At 35.3% G+C, this 20,051-nt stretch overlaps 1 protein-coding gene across 2 annotated transcripts in view; it reads right to left on the reverse strand.

Moving 5' to 3' along the window:
* Positions 1-1,520: 1,520 nt before the first annotated feature.
* The window catches only part of BRD1 (bromodomain containing 1), a 55,593-nt gene continuing 37,062 nt past the window's right edge, over positions 1,521-20,051 (reverse strand). For both annotated transcript variants that reach the window (XM_030461581.1, XM_030461588.1), the window contains exons 9-13: positions 12,416-12,551; positions 11,074-11,201; positions 6,634-6,743; positions 4,162-4,316; positions 1,521-1,983 (exon numbers count right to left, since the gene is read on the reverse strand). In XM_030461581.1, coding sequence (XP_030317441.1) covers positions 1,800-1,983; positions 4,162-4,316; positions 6,634-6,743; positions 11,074-11,201; positions 12,416-12,551 — 713 coding nt within the window. In that variant the 3' untranslated portion in view covers positions 1,521-1,799. The remainder of the gene's footprint in view (positions 1,984-4,161; positions 4,317-6,633; positions 6,744-11,073; positions 11,202-12,415; positions 12,552-20,051) is intronic.

Consider the following 20,051-nt stretch of genomic DNA (forward strand, 5'->3'; position numbering starts at 1 on the left):
GAACATCAGGTCCTTGAACTAGTGCCTCTATGTCAGCTCAGTCCTGGAGTAAGAAAATGGGCACTACAGCAAAATCTCAGGGGCTAAATTCAGGACAAAATTAACAGTTGAGAAAGAAATTTTATTTCAAGCTTCTAAGGGGGTATTACAAACAATAGAGAATAAAAACATTAAAAACTATTTAAAAAGTAACTGTCCCTTTAAAATAAAGATTCAAGCAGGTTTAACAATGAAGTATGCTATTCAATGAAATTTTAAAAAAAGATTTAGAAAGTATTGGTTTTGCTGTATTTGCTAATCCTTTATAAAAAAGCTGGGCATAAATACTTCGTGCATTCATATGCATTATTTGGTGTTTCATATTATATAACTTGGTACAGTATTTAAGGTATCACTGCAAAAGAGTTCAAACACAGTGCATTTATAAATAATGGAGTCATTATAAATCACATTGCAAACATACCTTGCCATTTTCATTGTTACAAATTCAGTATCTCAGTGAAGGTAGGAATAAAGTAGCTACAACAATCAGTATCTTGACTTTATTTTTTTTTCTTTTTAATATAAAAATGCAGTTCTTGAAACCCACCCTCCATCTTCCCCCTGCCCAAACATAATGCTTTACTTCTTAAAAATAAAAATAAAGTACTAATTCTATATACATCACATGTACCATACAAAAATGTATCCAAAGTTTCTATTGCTACCAAAGTGTTCTAAATTAAAAGTTACATAAATCCCCTCCTTGGAAACAGAAGATTACAAGTTACAAAAAAATCAAATTACACACAAACCATCAAGTTATTTTATACAATTTCCAATACATTTTTCTCCCAAAGCAAGTTGTCTTCTCATGTGCCTGTATAAAAATGCATATCAATATATTTGTCAATTTTATTTTTCATTATAAAGCAAATTAATACATTTTCTACAATAAATAAAACACAGGGAGGCACACATATCAACAAATTTAAATCAATGGGAGACAAATGGGATATGGTTTTGAAAGAAATAATGTGCTTGCAGGCTTTAAGCCAGGTTTGTTTAAAACAAAAACAATCTTAAGTTATTTTGGGCAACAATGGAGTGTTTTTGGTGATTTGCAAGTGATGTACATAGCATAATTTTTTGATGTCTTTCCCACAAAGTACCCTCCAAAATAATGCAACTTCCTGTCTTAAAATACATATTTGTAACTGTAAATTTACATCAATCTTAAATACGTGGTACTTTGTGCAAAGAGCAACAATTTACACAAACATTCAGAAGTCTTTTTCAGAAGCTACAGACCAAGGAAGAAATGATACAAGCAGCACCATACTGTATATGATTTAGGCAAACATATATTTGATGCCATTTTGATATTAGGCTTTAAGATCCACTAAACACCTTAAGCTGGAAGATGGTGCTTAGGTAACTTAACCTCAAAAAGAAAAAAAGAAGCACAGAAACAAAAACCAACTCCCTCCCCAGCAAAATTATAAAAGGAATTAAAGAACTACTTCTAAAATCAGAATAAGTTAAGTGTTGAATATACATTTATGTACAATTATGAACACTATGAACAAGACATTTTAACAGGTTTAGTGGAAAATCCTCCAAACTACATCACAATAAAATCATTAATCAATATGGCAATGGTGATTTAGAAGAATTGCTCAACTATTTCAAGTTTGCAGAACTCAGCCACTGAATCAACAACAAAGGGGTCATATCTTCAATACATTCTTTTAGACAAAGAGGTTCATTAGCACAATTCAAGTCTTTCTGGGATTTTTCATGCGTTGGTAGAATCTCTGTTAGTCAATGTCACTGAAGTCACTGACTGGTTCTCCATGGACTCGACTCAGGTGATTCATAGCACGATCAAAAGCAATTCTGACTGCTTTTCGTATGCTTGAGTTACGCCCTTCCATCATTTTTAACTTGTCTATGGTCTCATCTATCCCAAGGGGAACCATTTTGGATTTGGGAAGCCATTGCCTGTAAAAAAGGGTAAAATAAGTATGTTAAATATACATTAGAATCAATCAAGAACTGTTTGCAGAACTGACAGGGCTGCTCTAATAGTGTTTCCCATAGAGCAGCTCAGTGTTACCATCTGACATCAAGTGACAAAATTCCTTCTCGGACAGTACTTACTTGCCTTAAATATTCTAAGAACACAAAACATTAAGAAGGTTTCTTCCATGAAACAAAGAATACATTTTAATTTAATGACTGATATTAAGTATCAACTGGAAAAATAAGCGTGAAATACTGATGCAGCATAGCATAAGAACAGGCAGCTGCAACTAACAATGAATGTTGCTTGAGATTCACTTCACTCAGTTTCTCTTCATTCTTTCATTTCCATTATTAGGAATTTGCAGGTGATGAATTACTACTGTATACTTAAGACATCTTGATTTGTTCTTTATGGGGAAAGCTAAACTGTTGCAGAAGTTCTCCCCAGAATACTTTTACCCTGATGTATGAAATCCCATGTAGTATTTACAGTACTTTGTTGTTTTAAGCTCCATGAGTGCCAGTAATTGCTGCGCATAGAGCAGTGATAATGAAAAAATCACTATGGCCCATTCTCCTAAGTTGAAGGAAAAGCATTTTAAATATTTAATTTAAAAGTATGAAGTAAATTCACCCAGTTTCCCTAAGTTTTTATCTTAACCCTGATTTCTTAATCAGGAATTAGTACTTTTTGATAAAGTGTTCTAAACTACAATCCTACTGTACTGAAACAAAACAAATGTGAAGTCAGTACAAGGATACAGATAGAACAGTAAAGAACATCAGAATGATAAGCAGCAATCTAACAGTTATCACTTTTAGCACGTATCAGAGAAAAGTTGTAAGACAGTATTATTTAAAAGAAAGCTTGCCAAGTCCTCCTGAAGGAGAAGAAATAAATGTAACTATTTGAACAGCAATCCATAGGCAACAGAAACTGGTATCACAGACAGAAGATGACATATACCCTGCAAATGAATGAAAATCATAGATATGTTCAGAAGTGATCAAAAAGTAAGTTAGAGTGATAAATGCATAAAGAAGGTCATGAAGAAGTAGCAATTAATTCAGAAAAAAATTGAAGAACAGGAGGCAAGAGCAGCTAAACTATTGTGATTATGCTGAAGGATCTCCAGGGACAGAAAAGAAAAAAATCAGTTCTAAATCTCAGGCAAGAAGTTATTTAGGTGTCAGCTTTTCGGAACAGAGTCAGGAGAATGGCAGCATTTCTACACAGCACATCAGCTCAATAGGAAAATGCTTTCTGAAACTGTAATCAAATTCAAAATTAAAATTGAGATATTAAAAAAAAAAGGTTTCAAGCTAGTTTGAGCTATGTGGAAACCTGAAGAGAAGATGGATTGAGAAAAACACAAGAAGGAAATTCTTCCTTTCATCACATTATGTAAGAGAGGTTGTTGAAAATCTTTCATATCTGGAAAAAAATGGAAACCCAACCAAATAAAAATGCACCAAAAATCCCAAACAAAACAAAATCCAAAACCCTTACCAAAGGAAAAATAATAAGAAGAGCTAGTGGATAAGAATATTTTATTGTGTGATTTATCTCTTCAGGCTCCACACAGAATGCCACTGATATTGAAAGAAATGAAAAAAGAATGTAGAAAGGGCTGAGAACTTCAAATGAGAGTGTTAATAAAACATTGAACTGGAGATGTTAAAAATATAAAGAAAACTAAAGATCTTAAAAAGATAAAGAAAATGCATTTGAGCAGACTGGAAGAAAACCTGCAAACATGGTCATTTAGAAAGTAATGACAGAGGTTTATAATGATGAACACTAAAGCCTGTACCATTTAAAAATCTAGACTTCTGAAATCTAAACCTAGACATCCAGACCATCTAAAATCATTAGACAAAGAAGCAATTTTATCAGGTCAATAAATTAAACTAGATTATAAATAAAATCAAAAGATCATTTAAGCATGTATAAAACTGACCATAAAAAGGATCTTACAGTGGTGATAAGCCTTGCTTCCAGAACACTCAAATATGAAATTTTGACATTAGAGTTGATATATCCATAGGAAAGATATTCATGGCAAGATAACGTTTCAGTTTTCTTTAAGACTAAAGGCACAGTTTTTAAAATTTTAAGTCAGTTAATTCATGCAATACTTTACAATAACATACCAACTTCTTTTATTGTCAAAAAACAGTACTAAGAAGAGTTTCTCATCTGATTTGGTCTGCATTTGCTCTCCAATTTTCAGTACATCCAGAGGTGGCACTGGTATAGTAACACCATTGTGATGGCCAGCAACACGAGGCATCTTAGGGTCAATAATCTATAAAAGAGAAGAAAGGACAGTTCCTAATTTTTAAACTACATCAATTACCCTAAGGAGGCATTGCAAGTAAAAGTTAATGGGAAAAAAAAAGACTCATAAATTAAACAGCCACTGCACGCAAGTTGGTTTTGTGTTACACACAACTTCTTGACACTAGCTGAATAGGCATAATGGAGGCAGAACAGTAGATTTAACTGAAAAAACTACCTCTCAAGCATTTTTCACTCATCAGTTCTTCTTAAAGTCACATTTGAACTTCGCTTAGTACAACTTTGCAGACTGACAAGCAGGTTTCAAGTTCAAGAAAGTTTAATAAGGGTTTCTAAAAGCTGTAACAGGCCTCAAATTTTGGGTTTTGAATTTGAGACACCTTAAAGAAACAACCTACAATGAAGTAAAATACTTGTTTCTGAAAATATAAGCCCCACACACAAAATCTGGAGAAAAAACATCCTCTTAAACAAGCGAAGAAAACCTCCAGAAAATAGGAAGTCAGAAGTTTCTTTTAAGTATCTTGCATATCCAACTTAAAGACTCAGTTTTCAGCAAAACATGCAGTTACAATCACAAATTCTTTATGAAAAAGGCTGGGGGAGGGGAGAAGATACTGCAAACATTAAACTACTCAGGCTGATGGAAAGACTCACGGCATTATTAAATGACCTTCTACCAAAAAGCAGTTATGTTACTCTGTGCCTGTTCTACCCATCTCTTTACCCTACAAATTCTTGTTCTTTTTCTAGCATCCACACCAGCACCAACTGATTAAGGGAACTGATTAAGGGAACTAAAGCAATGAAAGCTAATGCTGTGGAGAGTCTGTAGAAAATAGGAGAAGAACTTCTTTTCTTGACTGAGGTTTAATTCCTTAATCAACTCATCATACATGAAGAGAACCATCAGGTCTGACATAAAGGAATGGGCAGAAAAGGAGCCCTTTGATCACAGTCAGCCTAAATCTAACTAAATTTCCAACACTATCTGAAAGACAATCAAATAATGAAATTTTCAGCATCTGTCCAAAGAGTGCTTGAGTCACCCACTGAGGACACTCGAAGTGGTCTGCTTCTCGCCTCCACAGACTTTAACCTGACTGTATGAATATATTTCCTGAAGTTCCCAGAGCACACCTGTTAGAACAGTCATGACTGTCCAGTCTATTATGTAAATCAAGCTATAAACCCAGATGTCTAAAGACAAATACTTTATTTACAGTATTTTCTCTGCAAGCTTTCATTTAAGCATAACTGAGTGTACTACTCCTTAAAATAACATGGGCTTTAAGTTTCCAGTGCATCACTCATAAGTGGATACAATGACTTGATTTATTCCAACCCTTAAGTTTTTTTGTACTTTAATAAACTGAAGAATCAGAGTATTTTTATACTGCTTTTACAGCAGAAAGTATCTTACAGTTCCAACACTAATAAGGTATTTGTCAAATGCCTATTCAGCTGATCAATTACATATATATTGCAGAAACAAAGACTATTGAGAGAAGTGTTCTGGTTTTGGCTGAAAGAGTTAATTTTCTTCATAGTAGCTTCTTTGGGCCTGTGTTCTGGATTTGTCAAGGAAACAGTGTTGATAATACAGAGACCTTCAAGCTAGCACTGAGCACTGCTTAAACACACTCAAGGCTGTTTTTCTGCTTCTCACACCACCAACCCACCAGTGAGCAGGGTAGAACTGCACAAGAAGCTGGGAGGAGACACAGCTGGGACAGCTGATCCCAACTGACCAAAAAGATATTCCACACCATATGACATCACACTAAGCAATACAAAGCTGGTGGAAGAAGGAAATGGAGGGACAACTGGAGGGGTATCATTTGTCTTCCCAAGTAAACATTATGCGTGTTGGAGCCCTGCTTTCCTGGAGATGGCTGAACACCTCCTTGCTGATGGGAAGAAGTGAATTAATTCCTTGTTTTGCTTTGCTTGCGTGTGAAGCTTCTGCTTTACCTGTTAAACTGTCTTTATCTCAATCCATTATTTTTCTCACTGTTACTCTTCCAGTTCTCTTCCCCATGCCACTGGGGGGAGGTGAGAAAGCAGCTGGATGGAGCTTAGTTGCCAGTGGGGTTAAACCATGGCAACAACTATTTCACATCTCAAAAGATGGGTATGCTAGTAAAGATTATTGAATCAACATCTGATATTGCAATAATGTTACAAACTATGCATTATAAAAAGGCATAATAATCCACCTTCATTCATCCTGAATGGGAATTTATCAATTACTTTAAATTCATGCACCCGTATTTTCAGATCAGATATCATTAGTGTACTGAACTGGGAGGCTGTGTACTTACCAGAGCTGGGTAGGAGGGATATCCACTGCATTTGGCCCATACTACTTTCAGAGGCTCAAGAACAGATGTTGCAGCATCAGTTGAAATCCACATACTGCTATGTCCAACTTCTAAGAACAAATAACAACATAAAATGAAAATGTTAAAAAACAAAACTTTAGACAAGTTGCAGTTGCTTCTTCATCAATATCTCATAATCATTAGAATCCAAATACCAACTTTCATGGATATACCAATAAAAAGCAGGTAATGTGTTCGTAACAGTTCTTTACTCAAAGCCTACAGACAAAGAAGTTTTTGATCACTTCTAGGACTAGCATATCTTAAAACGCCTTGATTCACAGAGAGCAAGTGTGTGCAAAGTTCGAGTAAGCCTTTCCCCCTGAATAAATTCCAAAGCAAACTCAGAATTATGGTACTCCAAATAACCAGTTTCTTCTGAAATGCCAAACCTATCATTGGTATTGCAGATGCAAGTTGCATGGTGTACTTCCAAAGTGTAGGGACTTCACAGGAGGACTAGCATCTGATAACTTAAAATGCTGGTCTGATACACCTTTATATTCATATACATAAATTCTAATCTGCCTTTTTATTTCTACTTATTTACGGCAACAGTAAAGGAATAAGGGGCAGCAAAAGTAGGAAAAAGGTAAAGTTCACAAGGTGTGAAGATGAGGAGACATTTCTTGTATGGGGAACATGGTACTAAAATGGAATTCAGAGGCTGCAATCCGACTTTTTTTTTTAGCAATAAGATAATACTTGATAGAAGTAGCTCTCTAAATGCCAAAATACAATATATTCCTCAATTCTTTCCAATCTACTCCCGTTTAAAATGGGAAATGCTTATTTGTAAAGAAATGTAGCATGCAGATATACATTCTGTATCAGCATTATAAACATGTTGTTATAGGTTCTACTATAGGTGTGGATATCACAGAGAAGGAGAAACAAGTACAATTCTTCTGGTGTCTTTAAGACCTTGAACAAGTCTCTTAAAGAAAACTGGGACTGTTGCCATCAACCCCAGCAGGGCCTTCCAGGAGATCTTTAATGAGTGGATTCCATTTTACAAAAGTGAGAAAATAATTTGTCTTATTTATACTGTTTCTTGCACAATCTTGGGAAAACAGTTACTATATGTACTATTTTGTTTGTTTGTTCCTTTCTGTGTATTTTTAGAGAGGTCATTCTAGGAAATTCTTTACTTTCTCATCAAAAGCCAGAATAGTAGTCTTAAGATTTATAAACTTAATAATATGCACAAATGCAGTACATGCAGGCAATGCTTATACTTCTTCCGAGTATAGCTGAATACATAAAATACTGCATATTACAGAAATGCAAAACATTTCAATAGTATCAGAATAAAACAGTGCATTTGAACACAACAAAAAAAGCAATTTAGACAAGTACTTTATTTGTCTGCTCTGTTAATACCAGTTCCTTAAGTATTCATGTGCCACTTAAGAAAGAGTCATGAAGGTTTAGATTCATGTATCCTGTATACACAAGACTATTTTGAAAAACAGATAGAGAATTATATCTGGTACACAAAAACAGCATTAAGTCCCCTCTGCAGGACAGTTAACAAGAAAGAAAAGAAATCTCTTTATTCACAGCTGCAGAGTTGATATGAAAAAAAGAAAATGGTATTTTAATGACGATTCAAAAGTCACTACAATCTGACAGGATGCCTGCAGCTAGATTCCCTGAGAGACTTTTCAGGTGGATAAGTACTAGGGAAGAGTCTTGGAATTTTTCCTATTCAGAATTTATTCAGTATGGTGATAGGAGGTTACTATGCTAGCACATATGGTTAGTAGGCTTTGTTTTCAACATAAAAACCCCTTTGTTTCCTCAAGCTATGAGAGAAAATTAGTTTGTCAATCAGGACAATGTATTGCTTAAGATTTTAAATAACTACTCCTACTACTTTAAGGTACTTTCATCTTCAAAAGCAGAGCTAAGAACTTCAAATCCATTATCTACATATTTTACAGCAAGGAATGTGAGCTCTTCATAGCACGGGCCTGTTTTATTTTAAAACAAAAACTTTGCCACAAACAGGACACTGAACTGAAAGATGACCAGATTTATAGTCCACAGTACTTTTTTCTTTTAATTTTTTTTATTTACAGATGAAACACCTAAATCTGTGGACAAATCCACTGACACCAAGCATATTTCAACTTCAGAACTACTGCCATCCAAGAGGTGACTGTGGTATCTGCTGCACAGATGGATCATTCTTTAGCACAAATGATAAATGGAGACCTTCCTTTTACCATGTAACTCTTGGGTGGACAAAATGTTCTCTCTGATGGCAATGTTAGCTGTGCCCAGGCCACACAGAAAGGAAAGTTAATTTTTTATATCCCCCTCCCTCTCTTGCTTACCAGTCTGATGTGACTGAAGGGAAAGACAGTATCTACACCACTTGAAAAAACCATCACCCCACAAACTGACAACAAGGGTGATCAACTCACAGGACAAAGAACTGAAAATTGGGACAGAAAGCGTGAGAAAGCCTGGGAACAAGAGACCTAGATAAGAACCCAGCATTAGGGAACAAGGAATAGCCAGGCAAAAAGACTGGGCAAGGTTCAGGAAGAACAGGCAGAAGAACAGACAGAAGAACATGTTGCCACTTCAGCACAGCAACTACCTGCCCTATAAAGGAACCCAAGACCTACAAATCTCAGCACGTCTCTGTAATGAAGCAGCTATTAATGAAAAATCACTCATAGCTTGTGTATACTCATCTTCCAGTCTTCTTGCACACGAAGGACAAGCTCTGATGTCCAGATAACTCAATTTGAGAACAGAAAAAATCCTACCAGGCCCCCAGTTTTAGACATAATTCTGAGTCACTCATGAAACTTTAATCCATCCTCTGTACTTATACTATTTGTATTACTTCTGAATTAATAACATAATCTTCATATTTCAATATAGAACATATTTTTCCATAACAGTCCTGTCCATTGAGCAGACTTGGATCTAAAGCATATCTCAGTCTCAGACATCAAAAATGCTGAACATGGCAGCAATATAACAGAAAACCATATATCCTAACTCATACACTTGGCTTTGTGGTATCAGCAGTACTTGTGACACTGAGTTTGAACAACTGTATTTCAGTATGTATAAACTACAACAATTACATCCATTTATCACTGCAAAACTGAATCCCATCACAACTGCAGTATTACAACATCCCATACCATAGATGCTGAGCCAGCATCTTGGAAATGGAAACAAGATATTCCTTGGACCTCAAGGTAGCATAACTCTAAGCACTGTGTTTGTTTATAAAACATACATACTCTCTGAAACACAACTGTTTAAGATGTTTTGCCAAGAATGAACAACTCTTTAATTTTCTTCATAAGATCTGGGGTTTTACTAATAAAATTAAATAAGGATTAAATTCTAATTATGCAGAGAATGTAAGCAGTTTTCACTCTTAGTTGTTCTTCTTGATCTGATGAGCTTGCAGGGTGCAGAAGGTAGCTGAAAAAGCTTAAATTAGACAGAATATCTAGTGATATATAAAATATTGTTGTTAAATGTTATTTGCTTCTCCTTTTAGGAAGCTGTAGAATGTATCTGAAGAGACAGAATTCATTAAAAGAGATCAAGGAGAGTTCTGAAAAAACAGGCACAGGAATTTGAAGTCAAAATTGTTAAATATAAGACTACCCAGGACAAAGTGTCAGAGAAAAGAAATAGAAAGACACGAAAGAGTCTTGGACACAAAACATCCAGGATGTGGGGGAGAAGAGTTGTAAGGTCGGGAACTAAGGACAGGCCTGCTAGACGCCACAAGGCTGATAGCTAACTTCAGCATGGGAACACTGTATTACACAAACACAGTTCTACTTACAGAAGAGATGACCTACTTAAATCTTGTACTGCAATTAAAATATTGAAACAGGTAGGAAATGTATCAACATAGCTATTTCCCTAAAATAACTATCCACTAGTTATTTTAGGGAATATTTACTAGTTATAGTAACTTACTATATTCTAAATTCCTAGAAGTTCCCACTTCTTCCCAATTTCAAATTTTTCCTGAATTGAAGCAGACCATGTGTTATCCATCTGTCAACACATTTATGCAGAACAGTGCATGAGAAGTAAATGCTAAGCCAAACACTGCAACAAATCAAAAATATTGGCAGAACCACAAACAGCCCTTCAGGCTAAGTCTTGCTTGTAGTTGCTTGATCACTTTAAGTAAAGCACTTTATTTATCTTTCTCAAATAAAGCCTTTAAAGAGTCAAAAGCAGAAACCAGTGCTTCTGCAGAACTATCAACGCTATCAGAAAGTCTGGTATTTTAGCAGCAAAAGAAAGAATGCTAGAATCAGTCAAAATGGACAAAATTATCGTTATACATTATTATCAAGAATTACAATTATTTATAGTTACCAGCTGCAATTCTTGCTGCTTTGGCATAGTTTCCATTTTCAATGCACGATATCAATTCACTTCGGTCTTCCAGTGTGTGTCTTCGAATAAGTGCAGGTTTACCTTTACCACACTTTGGTAGGCTGAAACTACAAAAATATTAATATTAAAACTACTACTTGACAGTTAATGTTATTCACTATAAATCAAAACCTTGAAAAAGAATTTAAAATTCATTAGTACACACTAAAACCAGAGCAGCGAGCTCTAACAAATTTTATGTAACAAACAGCAATTTAAAAGCCAAACCCAAGATTGTTTTAATGCACAGAATTGCATGGTTATCAGCAAAAGACAAACAGTATGAAACTGCACCCTGACTGCTGTACAAGTTACACATACACAAATGATAGGAACTGCTTTGTCTTCAGTGTTGCAGTGGGTACTGGTTCAAAGGAAAATATACTAACTCTGCTCCAGTTGCCCCATCACAAAGGAAACAATGTTTTCTCTTTCATTTTTCACTACAGATTTAAGTCTTTCAATTGTGGAATGTCTATACACAAAATGGGATTTTTCTTTAAGAGATCACAGAATCTGATCAGCAATTGTTCTATATTCTCAATTTATCCCATCTATAAGAGATGTAATGTCAAATTCTGCTTCTGAAAGCGTCTGGCACGACCATTCCCTTAGACAGTTTTATACCTATCTTGAACAAATAAATAAAGTTGCCTTTTTCTCTCTAACAGATTTATCCTATATTTCTCATATAATCCATCCTCATAGCCTCAGACTGGACACCACTACCACTTACCCAGAGATTAGCCTGCTTTTAGAGGTTTTTGCACCATTGTTGATGGAGAAATATTTATCAGTGGCAACAGGTGACCATTCTGACAGTCCTATCTTCAACAACAGGCTTCACAAACACAAGGTCAATAGCTGGTATACAGGTATTATCACCCCTGCAGTAACTAGCCTGTACTGCAAATCACTGACGGCTAATCCACAGTTCCACAAGTAGTGAATTCAATTGCCCTGTGTACAAGACTGCTCTGGAAATTGCTTCTCTCCCCCTCTCATCAAAATAAGCACACTAATTTTTGGTGTTCAGGACTAGTAAGGTTGTGTGAACACATACCCAACCATACAGAACAAGAGAAGCACAGTCAAGTATAACGTGCCCAGACCTGCAATAACTTGAATTAAACAAAAGAATACCAGCAATCCTAAGAGGTATCTCAAGTTTGACAAAAAATGGAGAAAATTGAAATGTTTTTCCTAAAATTTATGCAATTATCTGATGTTCGTCACAACCAATATAGAAAACTGATGTATTTAGTCTCAGTTATATATTTACCTGGAATTACACAAAAGACTGTTACTAGATGAAATACTAGATTCTGATGCACAGCGGCGACGAGGTTCAACCTTTCTTCCTGGAGTGTCATCTAATGCTCTCTCTTTATTTCCATCTCCAAAACCATTTGACAAACCTACAGCATAACACAAAAATAAACTGCATCAAACTGCAAATCCCACTGTTTGCATTAACAACTTTTTGTATTCACACATCGTATCATTATTGTCCTGTACTTCCAAGTATTTTGATGTGATGAAAAAAGAGGAACCATACTTCATTTCAAACGGAGTATTATAAATAGAAAGTTTGTGTAGTTAAGATTTTAAAGGTAGGATGGAAATTTAGCTAGTATTATAAAAAAATAAAGATTTTAATATGGAAAATGCCAAATAGAATATCAAATCAGTCTATGGATGTAATGTTTCCCACTATTAAGACAGTCAGGCTGTAGAATCTGGGTAGAAAACAAAACAAAACAAACAAAAAAAGTTGCAAACTAGGCAGATTTACCAAGTCAACATAACACTCATTAGAATACAAAGTTGTAACACTATGTCAAGAAATGCTGAAAATAAATTTTTATCACTGGGAAGTAAAGAGTGGTAGGGATTCCCTCACAACATTACCACATCTGTTTGCTGTGACCAACAATCAATAATTTTGCACATTACTGTTTTTTACTATTCTTTCCCTGGCACAAGCTTATATACATCTAAGGGTATTATATTTTAATTTCATAACTGTAATGGAAACATAAAACCACTTTTCTATTACAAGCTACTGTTTGAATGACTGCCACCAATCCTGTTCTGCTAATTCAGAAACAGTACACTTCTTACTCAACCATTTCCACATTTGATTAAAGAGAAAAATTCAAGATAGGGTTCCGAAGACTTTCCCAAAGGGGATGGGGGCAAAATTAGGACTAAAAATTATAAAAAGTAGAAAAAAACCCCTATAAACAAAACACCAAAAAAAGCCCCCCCCCCCAAAAAAAAAATCAGGTCCCCTCTTCCCCCAGACATGCTCAATTATATCAACAGAAATTAACTGGGCTAAAGACAACAGTACTAGCCTGCAATCAGCTACTGCAATATGTAAGATGACAAGCAAACAAAATTTTAATACAAATTCAATCAGTATATGTTTCATCACAATAAAGATTTTATTTCAGGCATACAAGCACCATGGTTCTAATACCACGAGAAAAAGCTACCCATCCCACCCATCCTATTATCAGTCCTGAAGTTCATAATGATCCTTGCTCATTCAGACAATCAGATAAAGTTATATAACTTCATGTGGCTCTCTACAGAGTATTATACCGTAAGACAACTATGGCAGAAAACCCTTTATTAATTTCAGTCCAGTCTTGTAGTATGTATGTTAAACATAATCTCCATTATGAGCCTATTGACTTATTTGATTCACTAATGCAAGTTTTTAAGATTACAGTAAGCAATCTGTTGAGTGTTCATTAGCAGAGGAAGAAAACTCCCAACCTTTGTCTGAAAAATAATGAGTATAAAAGTACAAAAGCATTTAGAGCTTCCCAGACAGATTTCACTCTGTCTTGTGGAAGCATGAAAAACACAAGATGCAGGCTATAAACAGGAGCAATTTTCCCAAATATATCCATGAAACTCAGTTTATGCAATCTACTTTTCAGAAATTAAAAGGAATAGGTGTTATTTTTAAGAAAGACCTCACTTATTTTAAACAAAACACGCTCCTATCTAGTCACAGAGGCACCAGATACCAATTGACCTTGTTACTTGACAGAAAAAACACAGACAATACAATACAAGTGTGTTATGGTATCACCAACACAGAAAAGACTAAAAGACTTACATGCTGTATGTAACTGGGAGTTTTTTTGTTTAAATGAATGCAGAACTCTTCCTCCCTTGAATCAATAAACACCCAATTTCCTATAGCTACTAGAATAAATGAGATCAAAGAAGATCCCCATTTGCTTTAAAGACTTTGCATTTACTAAATTTTGCGTATTACTAAGAATGTCAAATAAAGCAAATCCATGGGAGAAGTAACTCATCCTGCTTTAGCAGATTGGTAGCCTGAGTCGGCCTGCAACAAACCTGTATAAGCCTTTTACATTTTCCAAAATCTCTCGATTTTGTTACACCAGATGAACTTTTTCCAAAGTTTTAGATAGAAACTTTATTAGCTCAGGTTCTGAACTTCTTACTCATAGACCCTCACCAACATCCTTGACTGAGAACCTTCCCCCTTTCCCACTGCAAAAAAAAACCCAACCAAACAAAAAAAACCCCCAAAACCAAGTCTCAAACATCAAACTACAACCTTTCATTAGCAGTTGATTCCTTTTTATTTTCCTGTTTTTAATTTTCTTAAAAACACAATCCACTCTCAGAGGCAGAACTCTGAAATTTTTCATTTAAAAAAGGAGTTCACAAATAGTGAAGTCTGCCACTGATCTTAATGCAGGTTTACTGCCATTTCCAATCTTCAGCTCTAAAATTCAGTTTACATAGGAAATTCAGTGCTATGTCAATTATAGCATACAAGACAAGTAACCATTTAAAAATAAACACTAACAAGCAACTTAAACTAAGAAGAAAAAGAAAGTAAGCCAGAAATTATCAGCTCGGTACTTTTTCATTGGTTTCTTACTGTCCTGAAAGTTGTATTTATCAGAGGAAGTTTCAACTTTCTCAACAGTGGCAGTTTATTCTTAAACTGCCATTAGAAGTTTCACTGGCTACCAACATCAAGGAAATTAGAATTTTGTTCCCTGTACCAAAATTAACTAAAGCAGGAAAAAGTGATCCTGGAAAGAAAGCAGAATTCTGGAAAAAATTACAAAGGAACAAAACTTGTGACAGTCCAAGGAGCAGCATGCTCCACAAACCTACAAAATGCTGCTGCAGAATACAGAACTGTGCATTTCAGTCTTTAATCCCATTTTGCAGTTCTGCTGAAACAAAAATAAAGAAGCAGAACTTATATAAAATTATTCTAAAGCGATTATATTATGCATAGCTCAATGCAAACCCAAGCATATCCAAATGTAAGACAAAATGTTGTGTTGAAGCTTCAGCTGAAGAGCTGAAAAATTATGAAAACCATTAAATAATTTCAAACACTAAAGAAGTATAAGCATTCAAAAATTAACTGCATACAGTGCACCAGCTCTTATTAATAATGAAGTAAGGATTAATCAAGCCCTGAGTTGCACACTTACTCCACATCACTGATGTTAGTCTTCATCAATACAAATATCTTAATGAAAAAAAAATGTGTATTTTATTAGAACTACATAAATGCACGAAAACAGGTAAAGCATTATTTTTGTATGCTTTACTTCTCAAAGATTAAGACTGGTTTTGGGGAAGGGAAGAGGATGGACAGAGAAACTGATCTACTCTCACAAAGCATGTTCTAGGAATAAGAATGCTGGGGCTGGTAAAAGTCTGTGACCAATTTGTCTCACATACACTACAACATGTACAACTTTGTAACTTACGGAAATAGGGCAATATATTGAATGAAGAACATAGTTTCATATATGTCAAAGACTTCCTCCAACAGTGTTCATTTTTGTTTTGTTTTGTTTTAAGGATGGCTGGTGTTTCCAACATGATCCAAAATAATTACTTCAAATGTAATTGTCTTTCTGCGTCCCAAATGATCATTTAATTGAATTCCATTCCATGTTGAGGATAATAGAAAATAATTAGGATCCAAAGATACAAATACCCAGCATGATATTAGTTAATATGAGAACCTGGAAGACAGTGAAAAAGCCATTAAGTCTCTCTGAAAGGAAATAGAGCTTTCAAATATATAAGCCATCCTTACACAGCAGTGTCCAGAGACAGTAAGAATGATAAAAGTGTTTCACATATTCTAGTTCTAATACTCCACTAAACTCATAAGCAGGGAAAAACTAAATTAAAAGTTTCATTTTGATTCAGTCCTCTTTCTTGAAAAAGAAAATATACACAAGTCATTGAAAGCAGAGAATCCAATTTCCACATGCATGATATCCATTGAGAACATGGTTTTGAAAAGCATCTAAAAACCTCTCCAGTAAGAGTAAGAATAAGAAGCAGGGTAGCCCTAATTTAAGAGAATTTATATACACTGGTATGAACAGATCGGATAAAAGAACAGAGCTTTTCAAACCTGCTTAAAATTTGGTCATGGCCACAGACAGCAAAGAAAACCCAGTGTGAGCCAATGATGTGGCACCTACACACTTAAAAGCAGCAGCTTTCAAGACCCTAAACAGAAAATTTTAACTCTGTCAGCTTAAATTACACATAATGAATACAGTTTCAAGGTTCACTGAATAGTCAAGGTTTTATATGCTTCAGCAGAATACTTAGGAATTCATCCTCTAACTACTAATTTTCTTCAAAATCTGGTAATAAGAAGTGTCTCCAACTGATCAGATGAAAGTTTTCTAAAACAGCTGAATCTGAACTGCACAACAGAAAGGAAAACTAATCAACATTTACTAACTAGAGCTTCCACAAGATAAGGGCTATCTGTTGCTCTACATACTACAACAGGATCACTGTATTGTAGGATGACTTTTCAAGACATTAAAATATACAAGCAGAAGGCAAGTAATGGAGAAGTTTTAAAACATTCCAGAGAGATCTGAAAGGAAAAAAAGAGCATACAAGCAGAAACATTTATCAAAAAAATTTAAAACTTCTTCTAAAGAGTATCAATTGTTCTAGTGATCCAAAAAGACTGAGGACAGAAGTAGTATAGTAGAAAATAACATTAAAAAGTGTAAACACAAAACTTGAAGAACTTAAAACTAACTGTACAAATTGGATTCTTTAGTCTGCTCTACTTTCTAAGATTTTTCACATGTAAAACAGACACAGTTGATTGTAAAATACAAGACTTAAGTGCCTCAATCATACAGATCAACAGTATGTCATTCAGAGTCCAAGAAATATGACTACAGAAAGTCAGTACCAGCTAAGGACCATGAACTTCTAATTATCTTGGGAAAAACTACCTATGAGGATTTAAGACCAGGATATTTTTTTCTGAATTAGGCAGTAAAGCAAACTGTAAAGAACCTTAAGAAAAAAAATACTTTCTCACACATTTTCCATTTAAAGCTTTTTATTTTCCCACCAACTGAATCCTGATATAAAAGAAAATTCAAAGAGTTATTAATAATTTAAGTAAGGATTATTTTCATTCTAAACTTACATAATGAAAAAGCATTTTAAGTATCTATCAATATAAAACAACTAGCAGCTAATCTTTCAGAGTAGCCTAGCAGTACCTACAAAGGCAAGCTATTCAATTTTCTAAATGGAACTCACTTTTTTTTCTTAAATTACTATTTAAAGGATTTTACAGAGAGTTTTTGCCAACACATTTTTTCTTCACTGAAAGTACATGTTTCCCTGTAGTTTTAAGAACAACTCCTGGACACAGGATCCAAAGAAAATAAAACAGATGGAAGGGTGAACTTCAGAACTATGTTATGCAAGCATGTTCAGTTAAAAAAACCAACCAACCAACCAACCAAAACCAAAAAAACATTTACTTTCCCCCCCCTTATACAGCTATTTAGTTCTTAATTTGTGCCTCATTCTAGGACAGGGAATAGGAACTGGAACAGAAGTTGCCATCTAAAAGAAGGCAGAAATGTTTACCAGAGGTCTGTGACACTGGTGATGACATACAGGACAATCCAGTAAACTGCAGTCCTTGAATTAGCCCATGGTAAGTTACTTCATTAAGTTACCAAGCTGCATTTTTAGATGTAATTTTCCAGCCTTTCTGTACCTTGAGAGCTATTTCACATGAGATGAAAACTTCTAAATTTTCCAATGACATGTTGTTAGAAAGTAACTTCTGATTGACAGCTGTTATAACAGCTTTGAAGGAGGGCAAAAGAGAAGGAAGGGGAAAAAAAAATAGAGGAGAGAAAGAAAATTGAAAGTGAGGAGAGTATTAGCATGTTAGGAACTCATGGTCTGATGAAGCCAGTGACAACGTGATCCATGAACACTGTTTTGGTACCAATACAATAAAAGCAACTTCGTTTCAAGTATTTTACCTAGTCTCAGGTAATTCAAGTTTCACTGTATGGGATACCTTCTTACGTGTACATGTCCTCTATGCAACCCAAGAAACTACCTCTGGGCACTATGATGAGAAACACAGCAGAGAGCCACCAACTAAAAATGTCACAAAATATTACGCTACACAGCTTAAAGAAATGTCCTGGTTGGAAAAAGACCTTTAAGGTCACTGAATCTAACCATTAACCTAACTCTACCCTCCAGTGCTAAACTGCCTCCCCAAGCACCACATGTATGCATTCTATAAATGCCTTCAGGGATGGTCATTCAACCTGGGCAGCCTGTTCCAGTGCTTGATAACCCTTTCAGTAAAGAAGTTTCTTTTATTCAATCTAAACTTCCTCTGGCACAACCTGAAGGCCATTTTCTTTATCATTTGTTACTACAGAAGAGAACAACCTTGCTCCAACCTCCTTTCAGGTAGTTGTACAGAGTAGTAAGGTCTCTTGACCCTCCTTTTCTCCAGACCATACAAAGGTCCCTCAGCCACTACTCATAAGATTTGTTCTCCAGATGTCTCACCAGCTTTGCTGTCCTAACCTGGACATGCTCCAGCTCCTCAATGTCCTTCTAGCAGTGAGGAGCACAAAACACAGTATCCAAGGTGCAGCCTCACCAGTGATGAGCAGAGGGGAGCGATCACTTCCCTGGTCCTGCTGGCCACATGAACACTGATACAAGCCAGGATGCCACTTGGCTTCCTGGCCACCTGGGCACGTTGCTGGTTCACATTCAGCTGGCTGTTGGTCAAAACCCCTGGGCTCTTTTCTAATAGGTACTTCCCCATTTCCTCAAGCTTGTAGGAATGCATGGGGTTGTTATGACCCAAGTGCAGGACCCAGCATAACAGCTGGGCTTCAACTTTATGTTTTATATGTAGAATATGTCAAAAAAAAAAAAAACAAACAACAAACAAACCAACCAACCAAACAAACAAACAAAAAAACCCCCCAAAAAACCCAACAAAAACCAAACCAAACCAAACAAACAAACAAAAAAAACCCCCAAAAAACCCCCAACAAAAATTGTGCTTAAGGCAATAAACCAGGGATTGAATAAATTAAGTACAGAGCAGAGCTAAATTCAATAAATCAAAAGCCCACAAGAAATATGAAGAATTTAAGAGTGTTTAGATGACTTAATGACACCTGAAGGCTGTTTGGGTATATGAACAACACCAATTTTAACACCAACTTATACTGATAGACTGTAAAAACAGGAGCAGAAGGCTGGAGTGAGCAATATTCTACAGAGATTTAACAGCAGAAGAAACAAAGGAGTATTTTGCAGACATATTGTCTCCAGTGTGAAGATCTACACACTGTAGCAAAAATTGAAGTTATATTGAAAAAAATTTTAAAAAACCCAGGAAACAGGGTATATCTCACAACTGAGAATGTTCCACAAGTTAAGACAAAATAAGGGAGGACAGGGGAATAGGTAAAGGAAAAAAAAAAAAAACAAAAAAACCCCAGGCTGCTGAGATGTGTCAGGCTCTTCCGTAAGAGTAACGCCTTTCATTTGGG

This window comes from Calypte anna, chromosome 1, assembly GCF_003957555.1.
Source record: "Calypte anna isolate BGI_N300 chromosome 1, bCalAnn1_v1.p, whole genome shotgun sequence".
Classification (NCBI taxonomy): domain Eukaryota; kingdom Metazoa; phylum Chordata; class Aves; order Apodiformes; family Trochilidae; genus Calypte; species Calypte anna.